This window comes from Protopterus annectens, chromosome 12.part0 (genome assembly GCF_019279795.1).
Source record: "Protopterus annectens isolate FY-2018-M chromosome 12.part0, PAN1.0, whole genome shotgun sequence".
NCBI classification, from domain to species: domain Eukaryota; kingdom Metazoa; phylum Chordata; order Ceratodontiformes; family Protopteridae; genus Protopterus; species Protopterus annectens.
In genome coordinates, this window is record NC_056746.1 from 674,198,944 (window position 1) to 674,216,920 (window position 17,977).

The 17,977-nt window shown below is 39.0% G+C and overlaps 1 protein-coding gene across 1 annotated transcript in view; it reads left to right on the plus strand.

Moving 5' to 3' along the window:
• LOC122816778 (cytochrome P450 2K1-like) overlaps nucleotides 1–17,977 on the plus strand; it is a 525,982-nt gene that overhangs the window by 227,457 nt on the left and 280,548 nt on the right. The window contains exon 3 of the mRNA XM_044089796.1: nucleotides 3,452–3,601. Within this exon, the coding sequence (XP_043945731.1) occupies nucleotides 3,452–3,601 (150 nt within the window). The remainder of the gene's footprint in view (nucleotides 1–3,451; nucleotides 3,602–17,977) is intronic.

Consider the following 17,977-nt stretch of genomic DNA (forward strand, 5'->3'; position numbering starts at 1 on the left):
AAATATCTGGGTATTCATATGGAGCATAATAGTTTATCCTCATTTCAAAATAACTTATATAAAGTATGGTCAACAATAATGCTAGACATGTGTAGATGGGAACTTCTGAATTTATCACTGCTATAATAAAAATGAATATCCTTCCTAAATTTCTTTACCAATTTAGTTCTTCACATCAAATAATTCCGAAATCTTTTTTTGACAAAGTTAATAAAGAATTAGCTAAATTTTTGTGGTTTCCCAAGGCAGTTAGGATTTCTTATTCTAAATTATCAACTTCTAAAGATAAGGGGGGTTTAGGTTTGCCAAATTTTTATCTTTATTATTTAATTGTCCTGGCAAATAAACTTTTATCCATTTCTAGAATGAATAATATTCACAAAAACAATACATCCAATTGGGTTAAGATTTGGCATCAATATATCATATCCAAAAACATAAACCCTGATGCCATTCCATTCATATCTACTGATAGCATGAGCACTCTCAAAATCTCGTTGTTCTTAAAACATAAGATCAAAGCATTTCAGGAATTAATAAGACTTATCAAAATGGATAATATTTCATATATACTTCAACCAATCCACCTGAACCCAAATATTAAATTGAATAATACATCATTTAACCTTACAAATTATCCCCTGATAAAAAATATTAAAATTTGGACATTTCTGAAATATAAGGACCTATCCTTGGCTGATTTACGGAAGTTGCTGAAGGTCAACTGTATATATACCACAATACTACATCAAATAAGGGATGTGGTTATAAATTATTGTGATCTTACTAAGCCAAGAGAACAGGATCTTAATAATTTAGAATTGATAATTAAAACATTATCACTACCTGAAAAAATGTTGTCAAAATCTTATAACTTATTAACTAAATTAATACAAGATTCGTCATGTCTTTTTTCAAATTTTTGGGTTAATCACAATCCTCAATTAACAGATAACCAAAAACTTTTGGCCATTAGAAATACCCTGGATTACTCCCCTTTCAAGAAATTGGTTTATACCCAACTGATGATTAATAATAATGCTGACTATACTCCTTCCAAACTTAACAAGTTTGATGTGAACAAATCTCCGTCATGTCCTTGTTGCTCCTTTCCCAAAGCTGATCTTTTACATATTTTTTGGTATTGTCACTTTTCACATAAACTTTGGACTTCCTTGAAAGTAAGGTTACAGAAAATGGGGTATCATAAATCCACTTTATCATGGGAAATTGCAATCTTACATATACCTATAATTCATCTCTCTAAATTGGATACACATGTGCTCGTATTCATTTGTTCACTCATTAAACTGTACATTACCAAAAATTGGCTTGACCAAGACTAAGTTAAATTGGAACGCCTTTAAAACAATGGCATACTTGTATATTTCTGCACATAAAACTATGTGGAAAAGTCCTAAGAAAAGGGTTTTAAATAATAAAGTTTTAGAGAAGGTCCTCTTCATTATTAATAATGACTAATAGTTATCAAACTTATTGTCACAATATAATATCAGGATTTATTTACTTTTATACTTCACTTTCTCATATTGACTATAGTCTCATTTCATCCTTTTTTTTTTTTTTTTTTTTTTTCTTGGTTATCAATTGTATATATTGTTATATGTTGTTATGTTCTCACCTTCATGAGTTGTTATACATTATTACAAGGTGTATTAATTTAATCAACTACTATATGATGATATTCATAATGTTTTGTTGTTTTGTTTGTCATGTCATACTTTACAAATCAATAAAAAGATTTTTGAGAAAAAAAAAAGATCTAGGAGAGACATGAATAAGAGAAGAGGAAACAGGGACACCCAGCAAGGAGATGGTTGTATTGTGTGAGTCAAGCATGACTACTGCAGAAAGTGGAAGAGTAACACCGAATCAGAGAGGTGGTGAAACTTGACCTGACATCACAACTCCATGTAGAAAATATGAAAAACAGAGTAGATGATGATGATGATGATGAAGATGATGATGATGATGATGAAGATGATGATGATGAAGATGATGAAGATGATGATGATGATTATGATTATGATGATGATGAAAGAAGGGCTATGGTCCTTTTACTTAGAGAAGTGGGAATACCATTATGGGGAGCCAGACTGCAAACTAGGAGCCATAACTGACTCTCCAGCTGACACGGACATCCTCCGAAAGGGCCTTACTGAGATGGACACCTGGTGTAAAAGTCATGGCCTCAAGCTAGATGCCAAAAAATGCATAGCCATCCCATTTGAGAAAAATAAAACACCCACAAATTACCACATAGGTGACAGCCCCCTTAATACAGAAGAGGTAATAAGAGATCTGGGGACCCAGGTAGATAGTAATCTCTCCTCTGACAATCATATTGCCAAAGTAGTTAGGAAATCTTTCTATGTGGCCCATCTAATTACTAAAGGGTTCACATCTAGAAATAAAGAGGTTATAGTGCCCCATTACTCGTCACTCATCAGACCCATCATAGAGTACAATGCCCCATTTGGGATGTACCGCACAAGACACTTCCCACAGCTGGAAAGACCACAAAAGTACCTCACCAAGAGGATTACTGGACTCAAACAGATGTCCTATGCAGCCCGACTGAAAAAACTCTGGCTGTACTCAGTGGCATATCGCTTACTCAGAGGTGATCTCTGCCTGACTTATATAGCCATGTCCAACTCAAAATTGATGGACATGCTCCACCTAAAGAAATCCAAGTCACTGCAAGCCATGTGCTCTAGTGAGCTAAACCTCATCACAACAATAAATAGAACATGCTGGATGGATAGATTCCTGTCACATAGACTCCCCATGCTTTGGAACAGAATTCCAAACTACATTAGGCAGAGCCCCTCACTAACACTCTTCAAGAGAAACCTTGACGAGTGGATGGGTAACAGAAAATACACCCCTGGGATCACTTCATTAGCTCTGCTTGACAGAGGATCAGTTAATTAATCAATGGGGCAGCGAAAGCCAACACACTCTGGCTAGCTTTATAAATGCCCTCGGGCAGATAGCCTAGTATCTACCTATGAACCTATGATTCTATAAATGGAAACAGCAAAGAATAAATTTCAGAATAACCTAAAGACTTATGGACATCTTTAAAACAGGGAACCAGGAAGAAAAAAGCTGGAAACACTTTTGTAAGAGATGTTTCTTTTATTTGTGAAACTAACATAAAAGGTCTTTTATATACTTCCATTTGCTTCTCCTGTATATACAAGATGAGTCTACACCAGTATTTTTCATTCTGTGTATTAAAACTGCATGGTTTGATGGACTAGTGGTCTCTGTTACATTAATTTATTCCACAGTACATGCAACTGACTCCCTGTCCTAAGGCACTGAAATAAATTCAAACAGTGCTACATATTGCATAAAGTATCTATCAATAAACTGCAATTTAAAATCCTTTAAATACTGAGCAGAGTTTTCTTTCCAATAGGTATAATTTTTGCTAATGGAGAATCTTGGAAACAGATGAGAAGATTTGCACTCTCCACACTTAGAGACTTTGGAATGGGTAAAAATATCATTGAACAACGGATTCTGGAAGAGAGTGCAGCTCTGATAAAGGTTTTTGAGTCTTTTAAAGGTATGTCATTCAGCTAAGGATCAAAGTTATTAAATTTTACATTTCAGATTGCATTCCAATGTGACTAAAAATCAATGATCTCTAAAGCCGTGAAGAAGAATGTGAGTTTGTAAAGTTTATATGAATCTTGAAGCCTTTTGTTTAGCTGTCCATCCTGCTACAAAGGAATATTTATAAAATGTGCACACATTATGCTATATTAAATGCATTATTGTTCACATTATAGAATATCCATTTATCCATCCGTTCATTCATCTATCCAGCCTCCCCCATTCATTATCCATGTATGCATCCATCTACTCATTTTCTAAATCATCTCTTCTAGCAATGGTCATGGTGGTAGCAGCTTAAAATGTGTATAACAGACTTCCTTATCCCAAGCAACACTTTCCAGTTAATCCTTTGGGATCCCTAGTTGTTTCCAGCTGAGATTTGAGATATAATTCCTCCAAACTTGTCTTTTGTCTGCCTTCAGGTCTCATCCTAGCAAGCCGTGCCTGGTACTCAGTCCACTGGGCGCAGCCATAAGGCATCCTCCCAAGATATTTAAACCACCTGAAATGGCTACTGCCAAACAAAGGATCCATATTTGTACTTTATTGTATTCTATTTTATGTTAATTTAATGTTACTTTATTTATTTGCTAATCAGGTAAAGCCACCAAAGAAAAGGAGTGAATCAGGAGCACTGTCTGGTAAGTAACTTGTTCAAATTCACACAGTAGGTATTTGGAGGCTGAGTGATTCGAAACCTAGACTACAGGAAGTAGTTAATTAACAGTCCATAGCCTTAAGCATCTGCACTGACTGTCATTCAGATTGCTGAGCTCCTTACCCTGTCAGGGAGGGCGAGCCCTGCTACTCTGCAAAGGAACCTCATTTCACTATGTTGTGTTCGCTGTTCTTGTACTTTCATTACCCAAATATTAGGAACATAAATACAGATGGGGACATAAACTGACCATTAGATTTGAGAGCTTCTTCCTATGACTTAGTTTGCAGTTTGCCAACATATTTTAGTAAAACACATGTAGTAATGCTGCTGCAACACCCATTAGCCGACCATTTTCCTGATCCTCTCTATCCTTATTTGTGAACAAAACTCCAATACACTTAATCTTTTCCACCTGAGTTAACTGCACACCCTCACCTAAGGAGAGCATTTCACTTGTTTCTAGAAGATCACCATGATCTGTGATTTGGGTGAGAGGGCTGACATGAGGGCATGGCCCTAGTTAGGCAATTGCTAGCATTACTAGATCACAAAAGGGAAATTATGAAGGGTCATAGTGGTAGCATTCTTGTTTTTAATGCTAGAAAGATGACAAGGTTATGGATTCTAGTTTCACACCATTTAAGTTCTAATATTAACAGTGCAGTGGACCACTGGTTGGAAGATGGTGAGATTTAGTTTTTCAGATAAATCCAAACAAACGCGGCAGGACACTGCTATGTCTTCCAAGATTTATTAAAACAGCAGAAAAAATACAAAATGAGCGCTTTCAGGTGACAACCCTTCATCAGATAAAACACATCACTCTGTTAAGATATTTAAAAAAACTCATCAGCCAATGAACAACTAATGAAAATCCCGCCTGTTCTTAAGGGCGGGCTTCATAGGTACTACATCATTCAGTCCTGGGCTCCTATGAGCCATTAATTCTATAATCCATTTGGATTCAGCTAGCTCAGTTAACTGTTTGATGTCACCTCCTGTTATTCAATCTTACATTAACAATGGCCCTAAACTTAAAACTATGTGTAGGGTTCTCATTTATGTGCCTATATAAGGCATTGTGTGCATCACCATTCCTGATGGATGACAGATGTTGTAAAATCCTCACTTTGAACATGTTATTGGTCTTCCCTATGTAAAAACAAGGGCACAACACACACTCCGCCAAATAAACTATGTCTGTAGTTCTACAAGTGGCCCTCGCCTTCAAGTCAAAGATTCTACCTGTTACCGGATGTCTATACGATATGCCCCTGTTAATGTAACTACATGCTTTGCAAATCCCACAAGGTATAGTACCTGCAGCTTCCTTGATAAACCTCCTGCTGGTGACTGTCTTCTCCCTACATAATAAGTCCTTCAGGTTCTTATTTCTCCTATACCTAAAACGAGGGCTACCACCTACTATATCCCTCAAATTAGTATCACTGGTCAGGATGTTCTAGTGCCTATGAATAATATCACAAACATCCCTAATGTTGCTACTATAAGTCAACATTAACTTTAAATCACCCTGTGTGGTTCCATTAATGTTAGAACTATTTTGCTGACCTCTAGCCTGTCACCGCCAAGGTTTATATTTATTCTTCCTAAAACCCTTACTATTGTCCACTATCCTATTGACAAGACCATCATCGTAGCCCCTTACTCGAAAACAATCCTTAAGTTTAATCACTTCTTCTTCATATTGAGTGTCTTCCATTACTAATCCTTGAAGTTCTACTAATCTGTCCCTGTATGATACTGGGAAAGGTGAAACGGGGATGCATACTATCAAAAGACAGCAGAGTGTTCTTCCAGCAGTCCTTCCTGTGTAAGCGCGATGAGAACCCCTCTCTCGTCTGCAACACACTCACATCTAAAAAATCAATTTCAGTATAAGAACTATTGACGGTGAACCTCAAAAATGTAGTCGTAGAGTGTAAGTACGCTACAAAAGTCTCTAAAAGCCTACTGTCCCCACTCCACAAGATAAAAATATCATCTACAAAATGTACATACATCTTTATGTATTGCATCCACCTTTCACTCCCTAAAACAATGATTTTCTCCCAATAGGAAAGAACAAGATTAGCATATGTATTTGCACAGGGGGTGAGAACCCTACACATAGTTTTAAGTTTAGGGCCATTGTTAATGTAAGATTGAATAACAGAGGAGGTGACATCAAACAGTTAACTGAGCTAGCTGAATCCAAATGGATTATAGAATTAATGGCTCATAGGAGCCCAGGACTGAATGATGTAGTACCTATGAAGCCCGCCCTTAAGAACAGGCGGGTTTTTCATTAGTTGTTCATTGGCTGATGAGTTTTTTAACTATCTTAACAGAGTGATGTGTTTTATCTGATGAAGGGTTGTCACCCGAAAGTGCTCATTTTGTATTTTTTCTGCTGTTTTAATAAATCTTGGAAGACAGCAGTGTCCTGCCACGTTTGTTTGGATTTATCTTTGTTTGCTCCGTTTGGCTGGACTTTAGCGTGGCACAGAACATTTTTTGGAGTTTTTCAGATAAGATGTTAAATTGAGGCTGGGTTGCAGGACCTGAAACCTGACATGGAAGGCTGAACTTTTCCTTAGTTCCTACTTTTGTTTTATGATGCAATATTTTTTCTTAATAAAAAGCAGCAGTTGTCAGAACTAAGAGTTAACAATGACAAGGGAAAGAGTAAATGAGTTAATAGGAGGAAACATGGACACCATGAGTGATGATGAGATGACAGAAAAAATGGCTTCAGTCTCAGAAGAGATTATTAACCTGCAGAGATGGCTAAAGAGGCAGCAAGATGTGGTGCCCTGTCTGAAGTCAGTGAAGGACCATTTGCATATAACAGTAAAAAAATGAGTAACTATAGATTACCAAGAGATGAAAATTTAAATTCTGAAAAAGGACTTGAAAGCTATATGTGGCAAACTTGATTGTTTGGAAACAGACCAAGGGAAGGAAATACTTATTTGTCAGGGAAGTCTGAAACTGTGAGAAATGAGGAGTTGCCAAAATTCCTTTTAAGCATATTGTTGGCAGTAGTTACAATACTAGCTTCAATGGACTAGAAGATAAAATGCATGCACAGAGTTGGTAAAAAAGTTTATAATTATCCATGATAGGTGACATGTATTCCTATACCATGAAGAAAATGGCTGCTGGCTAATGCTTATCTTTTCCATAGGTTCATAGGCTCACAGATGTATACTAGGCCCCTTATACTAGCCCCTCCTGGCATTGTGCTGCAGACTTTCCTCCCAGTGCCTCTGTCGTCACTCCCATTACTTCCCATCCACAGGGTTTTATTTTATTTCCACTCCATTTCTCTGTTCTTCATCTCTTGAACTCTATCAGAAGTTGCTTCTGTATGACATGTGAAGTCTATTCCATGCCTAGGTATCCTCTGGGTCCTGGTTCTGGTTGATCTTGGTATCTGTGTGGTGTGGAGGGTAATGATTGTGAGGTTCTCTGAGAGTGATGTCTTTAGCAGTAGGATAGATTTTTTAGATATAGCATTTAAGACATGGTTTTGTAAGTCAATGGTGTATCATCAGCAGAGAGACGTATATGAGCATACATAAAAATAGTTGGAAGTTTGTTTAAGGAGCAAGGTCCATATTTAAGGCCAAGGATCCTTGAGGTCCTCTTTGTGAGGTAATTTTGTGGGGTCTGTAGGTGTGTAGCTTGGTACATGTGGTACTGGCATTAAATGGGGCAATGATTACCCAAAGAGGAGAATGAGGGAAAGAGTAGAGGAGACAGTGACCTCTTTCTTCCTGGATGCAAATGAGATAGTAATGAGATGTGCCACAGACCACAGTGGCAATGTTGGTGACAAGGTGAAGCTGTCAACCTGTGTTCCAGATCTCCTCTGTTATTCTCTTATTCTATGTTCAGTGGACTGGGTGTTAATCAATGTGGTAGGAACCCAAATTTTTCCAAAGGAGATTTTGACATTTTTTTACCATTGCTTAAGGCCATGGTTCTGACACCAGTCATTGGTCTCGTCATATGTAGGATGAGGGCATCAACATCCCCATGGGTTAATAATAGCTTCCATAAACTTGCGATCAATCATATCTTTCTCAGCCAGAACTCCTCACAGTTGGCTGTTGGCCCAGAGAGAAGTAGTTACCAAACAGGAGAGGACAGGACTGAGGAACCTGTGGGATCCCATCTCGTGACTAGTCAGCAGTCTGACTTGGAGTCTTCTTACTTCATACTGTAGGGTTGTATCTCTGTGAGCAATTTTGCAACCTACCCTGTGATATGGTTGGGTTGATGCCTATCTTAGTGTTGAGTTAGGAGTCCTGAGAATGGTGATATGGTAAAGGCCAGCCCTTGATCAAGGTAGGTGGTATGAACCACCTTACTTTCATCCACAGCTCTGGTGACTGGCTCAAAGAAGTCAACCAAGTTGAGCAGGCATGATCTACCCTTCACAAAACCAAACTGTGTGGGATCCAGAGTTTGGATATTCCCTATATCCATGTTTATTAGGTCCATGATGATGTGTTCCATAGCTTTGCATATCAGACTCATCAGGCTAATGGGGCAATAGTTCCCAGGGTCTGTAGTCACGCCTCCTTTGTAGAGAGGGATGACTGTAGCAGTGCACCATTCAGTAGGGACAAACCCTGAGATGAGGCTGTGACTGAACAGGGCACACAGGTGAGGTGCCAGTTCACTCTGTAGTTCATGTATAATGCAGTCAGGGATATTGTCAGGTTACATAGAAGCTGTATTCTTGGCCTTGAACAGTGCTGTTTTAACCTGTGCAGCAGTAATACTGGGTGCCTGGCAATCTACTGGTATTGTGATTGGTCCTTTGGTGGGGGAGGGGTAAAGTTGGCACTGAATCTGTCAGCCAGTATATTGGCAATATCTGTTGGCTCAGTACAGGAGGTACCATTTTCTATTGGGTATGGTGAGATCCATGCATTTGTGTACGTGTTCATGCTGTGCATTTCTGTATGATTCGGCAGTCATGCAACTATTCTCCATTTGCATGGATGCCATGAAGTTAGCCACCTCTGGTTTTAGGAACTCAAAGTTAGCTTTGGAGAAGTTTTTCATGTGGTTACCTTTGTGGGGGGGGGGATTTCCAAGGCAATTAGTTTGTGGTCGGATCTAACCAGGGAGGAGTTGACTATTGGTGTAGAGCAACAGTTGCCCATGTTAGTAATTACCAGGTCAAGGAAGTTGCTACCTCTGGGGGTAAGAACAAGCTGGTCCAGGGCATTGGAATTAATGAACTCCAGGAAATGTTGGGCAAGTGTATTGGTACATGAGTAGTTTTCCCAGTTAATGGAGGGGTAGTTGAAGTTGCCTAGTATGAGTGTGTTAGGTTGGAGCATAATATTCTCCAGGGTGCTTAGGAATGTGGAGTGTGAGTCTTGGGACATGGTTGGGGACCTATAGCAGGCTGCAACCTGTATTGCTGTCTTACCCAGTGTTAGCTGCACCTGAAGTATCTCTGATGCATTATGTTGGACTACCAGTCTGGAGGTGTGAGCATCCTTTTTGATTATGGAAACACCATGCTTCGGTCCAAGTTCTGGGACAGAAAGGTGTGGAATGAGTTATAGCCTGGTAGTGTAGGGGTGCTTTCTGCTGTCTTGAACCAGATCTCTGTTACAGCACAAATGTCAATGTTCTCCATTTTAAGAAATGCTTCAAGCAAGTGCATTTTGAGATTTAGACTTCTAGTGTTGAGCAGCATGACCCTCAGATTGCATTTCTTTGTAGCTGTTACATTGGTAATTTGGTCTTTGGAACACCACTTACAAAAGGCACTATAGTGGTGGCAAGAACCTTGGCCAGTATTTGGAAGCCCAGGGGTGACAGATGCAGGCCTTCTCTGGCAAAGCATCAAGGTCTGTCCATCATGTCACCCCAGGCAGACATATACTGGATCCCCTTAGAATGATACCAGAAACTTAGCCAATTGTTGAAATCCATGGTATCAGAAATGATGGACTTGTGATCAGAGTATTCCAGGATTATTTGTAAAGACGTATTTATAATGTGTAAGGCTTTCTTTGAAGCTAGAACATAGCTGATGAAAATGATGATTCAATAATAACTTTTTTATCTAGTTTCCCCGGCAGTAATAGATCCGACCTGGAGAAGGAAACTCAGGTCTGCAGACAATATGGAATCTAATAAAAACAAGTAAAGGCTGTTTCTCAAAATACTTTACTTGCCCTGCAGCAAGGCTTTAGAATGGTGGAAATGTAAAGATGTATAGCTCTCACTCAGCAAAAAGAAAGTCTAGAGTATCATGTCAATCACTGGGGGAGGCATGATGAATCTGAAGATTGAGATAGTTCTCACAGGAAAAGCTTAGTGAAGATGAGACAAGGCATGGTAAACAGGGGCATCCATCTATCTATCTATTTAGGTGTCTGGAAGTGAATCTATACCAAGTCTGAAAGACTCAAGGGAGTTTATTTCCCCCTCATCATTTGTCCAGGGGAATAGGAAGTTAACTAAATGAGGTAAAAGAGATGGACACCATAGCAAACAGGAACATTCTTCAAGGGGATGGGCAGATCTTGATAGCAAGGTTTTAGTCAATATTTTTGCATTTAATACTTTCTTGCTTGCTAAAACTGGTAAACACTTGGCCAACAGGAAATAAAAAACAAACTGAAGCAAATAAAAACTCCACACCCCCAACTAAATATACCAACTCTAAGATTGCACTACAGTGGAGAAAAGGGTAAAGTTTACTATCTTGGCAAACTACCTCCTGTGGCAGTAAAAACTTATATGATGTGAACATTCAGTAATGTAAAGTTTTTTCGTCTCACTGTTCTGCAAGTCGATGTTATAGTAATCCACTCTTTTAAAGGGATCATTGAATATATATATATATATATATATATATATATATATATATATATATATATATATATATATATATAAAATATAAAATATTTAGCACAATGACTTAGGCAGCATAAAGTAGAAAGGATTGTTACCAAATTTAGGGAGTCTATAACAAGAAAAATAACCAGAGATACTGTATAGGTTTTAGATATATTTTAGAAATTTTAAGAAAATCTGTATAAAGCAGATAAATGTGAAAATAAGGAAAGTGTGCAAATGGAAATATTTATGGAAGACTTAATTATGCCAAAGTTAGAAGTAGATGAGGCTCAACATCTAATAGCTAAGATAGAAGAAGATGAGATAAAAATGGTGATATATAATTAATATTCAGGAAAGTCTCCAGGAACAGATGATATTTTTGTGTAAGTTTGGAAGTTAGGAGGGAAGAAAGTGATAAAGTTCTGGAAGATTTTGTTTAGCAGTATTTTAAATGGAGGGAAAGCACAAACATCTTGGAAGAAAGCTGTGTTGGATAAATTATACAAGAACAGCAAAGACCCAGTCAGACTTTACACTGAAATTTAATAAACTGTGCGTGTCTATCTTCTGGGCTCGAGGTGCTTGTGTTTTGGTTCTTAAGGTTTAAGGTAAGCAGGAATTCAACAATTTATGAAATGTTGGACTGATGATAATTTCAAAAAAGAAAAGATATGTGATGTGTGATGTATGCAGATACAAAAATATTGATATGTTTTTCTCTTTTCTGTTAATGTATGCTTCCTGATGTCTTAAGTGATAAGTTAGTAAAGCAATTTTAAAATGCCATAATAGTCCAAAGAGAAAAGTAAGCCTCATTGCAATGTGACCCAGTTTCAGTTAAGCTGGCACACATATGCTGTTTCACAACTAACTGTAAGAGGGAAGGACATTAATACAGTTACAAATGCATTACAAAATGAAGTTTTAGAAGGTTAATAAAAACTCTGGAAAAGTAAATCGTAAGAAATAATAAGCAATAGAATGTTCCAGTGGTATACAGAGTCAGTATGGTTTGCATATACATGTCAATGTCAAGAATAACTGGCAGGTTAAGGACATTAGTACAGTTATAAATGCATTAAAACATTGCAGTCCTACAAAACCGAAGTAGAATGCAATGGTAAATCCTTAAAACAGAATGAAAAACTGGTCAGTCCTTTGGTAAGTAGATTAAGCACAGATACATTGCTGGCATTAATACAGTATGCTTACCGAGTTCCCAGAAGAGTCTAATCTGCCTACTCTGGCAGGCAAATTTATTTTCTGCAATCTCCTCCTGCACTGAAAAATATATAAAATAATAAACATTAATAAGCACAGCATAACCACTGACAGCAGAAAGACCCTATACCTATACTGTAAGGACAAATGTTGTGGGAATCAACAAAAATGAATATTTTCTGTAATATTGATGCCGCTTCTCCCCAGCTTCTTCTTATTGCTGAAAAAGATCTGGGTATCACCTCTTCACATCACAATATTTATGCTTGCACTGCTCACCAGAACAGGTAATACCTGTGGCATCTATAATCTCTCTCTCTCTCTCTCTCTCTCTCTTGCGTAAATGAGTTCCAAGCATCAACTTTATACAGGGATTGCTCACAGCTGTGCCTCCAGTGTGTGCTGTGTGTACTGCATATGTAACAGATATTAGCTTTCATGTTGCATCATGCAGGAGCCATGTGACCCTCAGTTTCAACAGACACCATGCCCTTAACGCTCAGCTTCTAAGTTTAGGAAATCTAATCAAAGCCAAAACTCAAGGGGTAAGCTTCAAAATAAAGGACATATTTTAATTATTGCTTGCATAAATGTAGAAAATTGCTAGAATAAATGAGGTCTGGTAACAATCCAATTTGTCCAGAGACATCTTCAAAGGGGGTTAGGTAAATGTTAGTGGGAACTAAGAGGGTAAGGGAAGATGAAAGGGTCAAATGGTAATGAGGGATGACTGAAGGGAAATGAGGTAAGGGTAGGGAGGGGCTTAAGGGGTTTAGGCAAGTGTAACTGGGTAAGGAATCACAATTTGGCATGAACTTGCTATAGTGTAGGCTTACATCCATGATGACAGGTAGCTACTCCAGAGATCAGGAGGCCTTGGCTTGATGACTGGGTGCAGGGACTTGGTGAGGACTGTGTTTGTTATCTCCCCTAGGTGGTGGTCATTCAAATGTGGAGTGAGTACTGAAAAAACTTTTGTTTGCTTGGTGAAGTTAAATGGGTATGTGGGGGAAGTGTGGAGTGAGTAGTTAGGCTCATGAAGGACCACCTAATATATACAAAAAAAGAGGGGGGGGGACAGAAGGAGAAAGGAGAGGCAGTGATGGAGTAGTGCTGGTTATGGAGGTTGCTTAGGTAGGATTTAAACTACATGCTCCAAATGCTTGCATTCTTAAATTGCAGAGGAGAAACTTAGGGTGAATGGCATGTCTTTGTCTTTTGGCAGTGTTCAGCATGGTGGGTTGCTTTTGGTGCCCCCCTTTTTTTTATTTTCTATGATTCTCTCAGTAAGGTGGTCATTGGTTTGGTGTTTAGGCTACACTGGGGCTGCTTCCTTTCAACTGTGCAGAGTGTTTTTTTTTTTCTCTCCCGGCTGGACATGTGGTGGTCATGCACCTTGGTTTCCTCATTGATGGTGTTTGCCTTGCTGTGGGATCATTGGTTGAGTTGTTGGGCTGGTTTTCTGTGGTGGGGTGGTCGAGTCAGAGTTGCAGCTCAGTTAAGTGGATGGAGATTCCAGACTTATACTGCTTGTCTCTTGTGGTGGGATTTGGGGGTTGGTTGCTGAGCGGTTGAGTGCAGATGTTCTCGGAGTGTTCAGAGTTTCATTTCATGCATGTGATGACTGTGGCGGGTTGAAACATTTGCGCTTTTTGACTGATTTGTGTGATGAGTCATTGATGGTCTGGTTTGTTGATCAGCCATCTTGGTGATTGATTGGATTGACTGTTGGAGTTACAGCAGTAGTTGCTGGCTCTGTGTTTGTGGAGTTGGTCTGCCCTTCAGATTTGGGATTGGACATTTGAGGGGAGAAAAAAAAGCCTACAAATAAATGAAGAAAAAAAGGAAGATCTATGTATATAGATAGATGGATGACAGTAGGGGTGGGTCTCGCTAGTAATAGTAGTGGCATTTTGGATCTTGCTGCAGGTGGAGGTTGCATTTGGCATTCCTTGCATGCTTCTGGTCATCCATGTGCTGGCACTTTGCAGGAACTTTCTTGGGATTCATGTGATCAGTGGCACATTGATGTTTGGAGTGCAGAGCGATGTGCATGTTGGTGTTCATGGCTCTGTCATGAGCAAGGACTGCACTTCAGTTTCTGTGGGCATCTTCTTGGTGGTTTGGTTGTTCTGCAGGATTCTGCAACATTTGGGGTTGTTGGTTGATGTTCTGACACTTGGTGGCATTCCTGCAGCCTGGTGATGCAGTATGTGCGTTGGATGTTTGTTCACGAGTTTAGGAATGGCTGTTAATGGCTGCGCATGCACAGTCAGGCTTCATATCTGCTCATGGTTCTCATACCTCGCAACGATACAGATTTTCACAGAATGTTCAGACTGGCTATATAATTAGGTCTGTTCCTTATAAAAATTAGTTTTTCTGGCGTATGGTTTATGATTAAAGTCAGGAAATGACTTCAGAGATTTAGGCTTTCAAGACGTATGCTAATGCTTAACTTGTTACGACGTTAACTTTCTAAGTATGTAAGCACATATTTAAAGGTTGGCTCTATAGTAGTGCTTTTGACCTCATTGTTGTGGCATGGTCAGATCTCTTGCTTTGTGAGGTTGAGAGGTATGTAGTGACATTAAGTGCACTTACCTTAAGTGCAAAAAAAAAATGGGAATGGTTGAGTGCGGGGTATATTGCTTAACCATTCAGATCGGGAAGGGGTGATAGACTTTTAGGTTTGTAAGAGCAAACATTTTCAGTTGTCCTTAATTTTGGCCTTCTGTCTCACTTTGGGGAGAGGAATATCTTTCTAACCTTCAGAAATGCATGGTAATACAAAATCTGGTTCCCAGCAATGTCTTAAGGTCACAAGAGCAGTACTTCAAACTTGCCCCTTTGCTGAGCTATTGGTCTTTCATGAACTTTGGCTTTGTCTGGGTTTTTGTACGAAAGCAGGTGGTGGCCAATTGCCTTGGTTAACAGCAAATGGGGAGGCATGGCTATCACCGGTACAGGTTTGTAGAAGGTCTTCATTATTTGTGATGGCAATGCAAGGAATGAACTCATAGCATGAGAACAGTCGTTTCAGTTTCAGATGTCATACAGGGAGTGATATTTCAGAAATGTGTAGTAGCTGAAGATGAATATTCAGTTAGTACAACAGAGATGCAGGTTTTGGTGGCAGACTCTTATAGTAGCACACCTCTGGTAATAAAATCCAGAAATACAACCGGTGGGCATAGAGCTAGGAAGCTATATAACTCTATTGGGGAATGGTTGTTATGGAGTGGGTTACAGTGGGAGTATGTTGGATGTGAGTTTATAATGTTTTGTACCATAAGATTAATGCAAAACGTGTTGCATCTATATTGGGAGAGGTTGAGAGGTCACTTTTAGCAATCTAGGGGCACTTCATTAAAGGTTGCAGTTAAGAAATAATGATAGACACTTAAGTTTCAGATTTCATACCCTTCAGAAAATTTATGATAATGCATAACATGTTTGATCCTCTTGTCGTACTTTGTAAGCAGTGCATTCAAATTTGTCCTGTTTTGATTTTTGTTAGTTCTTGCTCTTAGAGGTAGAAGGGTATGGCTAACATATTGTTGGATTAACAACATTTTCAACAAGACCCGCTTTTCTCCACAGCAGTTGTAAGTTGTCCAGTGGAACAGTTGCTCCATGCATGGGCAGAGGTGATACTACAGGTTGGAAGGTTTGGGCAGCTGGGTTTAGGGGAAAGGGGACACTCACTAGCTACACACCATCTTTTGAGATCTGCCATTTACAGCATAGGTACTTAATCGGTTGCGGGGTACGGGCAGAACCCTTCTGTAAACTCATTGCAACACCACTTATCCATCAATGTTTTCAGCTATGGGTACCAGGCACTTTTATTTGGAAAGTAATGTCTACTGGGGTGGAGGTTGGATTAATGAGTGGAAAACAGTGAAGTAATACGTTTTCCTTTATTTTGTCAGGGTTTGAGATTGTTTATGGGGAGTTTGGGGTTTCCACTGGTGGGGGGGTCAGGATCATTGGTGGTTACTAGGTTAATGACTCTAAGATTATTCACAACCTAGTCAAGTTCAGGTATGTAAGATTCCTCACTCCGTAGTGCAGCATATGGTACTTTATCCAAGATGGACATGGGTGAATGTTGCCCTGTCCTAGAAGGACATAGCTGGAGCCACTGGGGTGAACTGGTGGCTTGGGTTTTGTAATCGGCTGTATTAGCACAGCTATGGACTGTTTTAATTTTATTTGCACTGATTATTGGTTAACAACTTTATCGAGGAAGCTCATAGGATGGTTAAAGGGTGATACTTTTATTTGTGGAATAGGCTTGTTAATGGAATGATTCTGTTTTATTTCACATGTTTATTAGTTGTATCTTTGATATGGGATGTGTGGAGAAACTTTATGGGGAACTTTGTTACGGCATCTTAAGTTTCATAGGGCTTTCACACTCTGTACTTGTGAGTGCATTTTATTCAGTTCATGAAAGAGCTATGCCCTTGCTGGTGCATAATGTCATTAAGAAGTCTTGTTTATGCATGTGTGGAGGATTTACAGTATTTCTTTTGCAGATCACACTGAGGTTGAGGATGGGGAGCTGAATAGTGTACAGTACTTGGTGGCCAGAAAGAATGTGGACTCAACAGGTGAGAGAGGATGCTGTAGGAATGTCTGCTGATGGAGCAGTATGAAAAGGAGGTCAGTTCCAGCAGTGCAGCTGAACATGGATTGCTTTGTTGGTTTGTGTTTTCCTTCCCTGCTGCCACAAGGTAAAATTTTGTTGATCTTCTGCACAAAGCATCAGGATTGAATTTCTCACTGCATTATTGGTAACGGCGGGGGGGCTTCATCATAATGGGTCAGGTAGGCATATTACCATGGGAACATACCATCCATGCAAGGAAGGAGTATAATTATACCAATAAATAATGGTTTACTGCTGAAGAGGGTATTAGGTAGCTAAGTTGGCTGGGTGTTGGTGATAGGTCTCCAGTAAGGACTTGCAGGCTAGGCTTACCCTTACCTATAGAGGTATGTTTTGGAGTGACTATACCTATACGGATTAGACTGAGGTTTAAGTAAAGATATTATATGAAGATGTTTCACTTCTGATGTTACGTTAGACAGATCAGAAAGTTTGCTTTCTAGTAGAGACAAAGGTCTCCAGGAATTAGTACATTCTTGCTGTTAAGTACTTGTGGGTCAGTTTTGATCATCTTCGGAATCTTGATTTACATGACGTGGTATATGCAGGGTCAGTTGTTTTACAGTTAATGAGATTACTGTTTTGTGGATGTATTCATGTCATTAATAAGGGGTTTGGTTGCCAATTGTGTTTTCTGTTTTCATGCAGATAGATATGAGGAGGAGGTTTATTAGGCAACTGCTTCTTTAAGAAGGGTAATAGCAGTTGGTCTTTAGTATATCTATTGGGTGATCAAGAAGTGGCAGTTATAAATGATGGCATGTCTCTAATCTTGTCTGACCTGGTGACGTTAGGCATTTTTAGGTTAAGTGGCATATGGTGTGTATGTTTTGTATGGTTTGGATTTACTGTTTGTGGTATTTGGGGTAGTATTGCTAAGA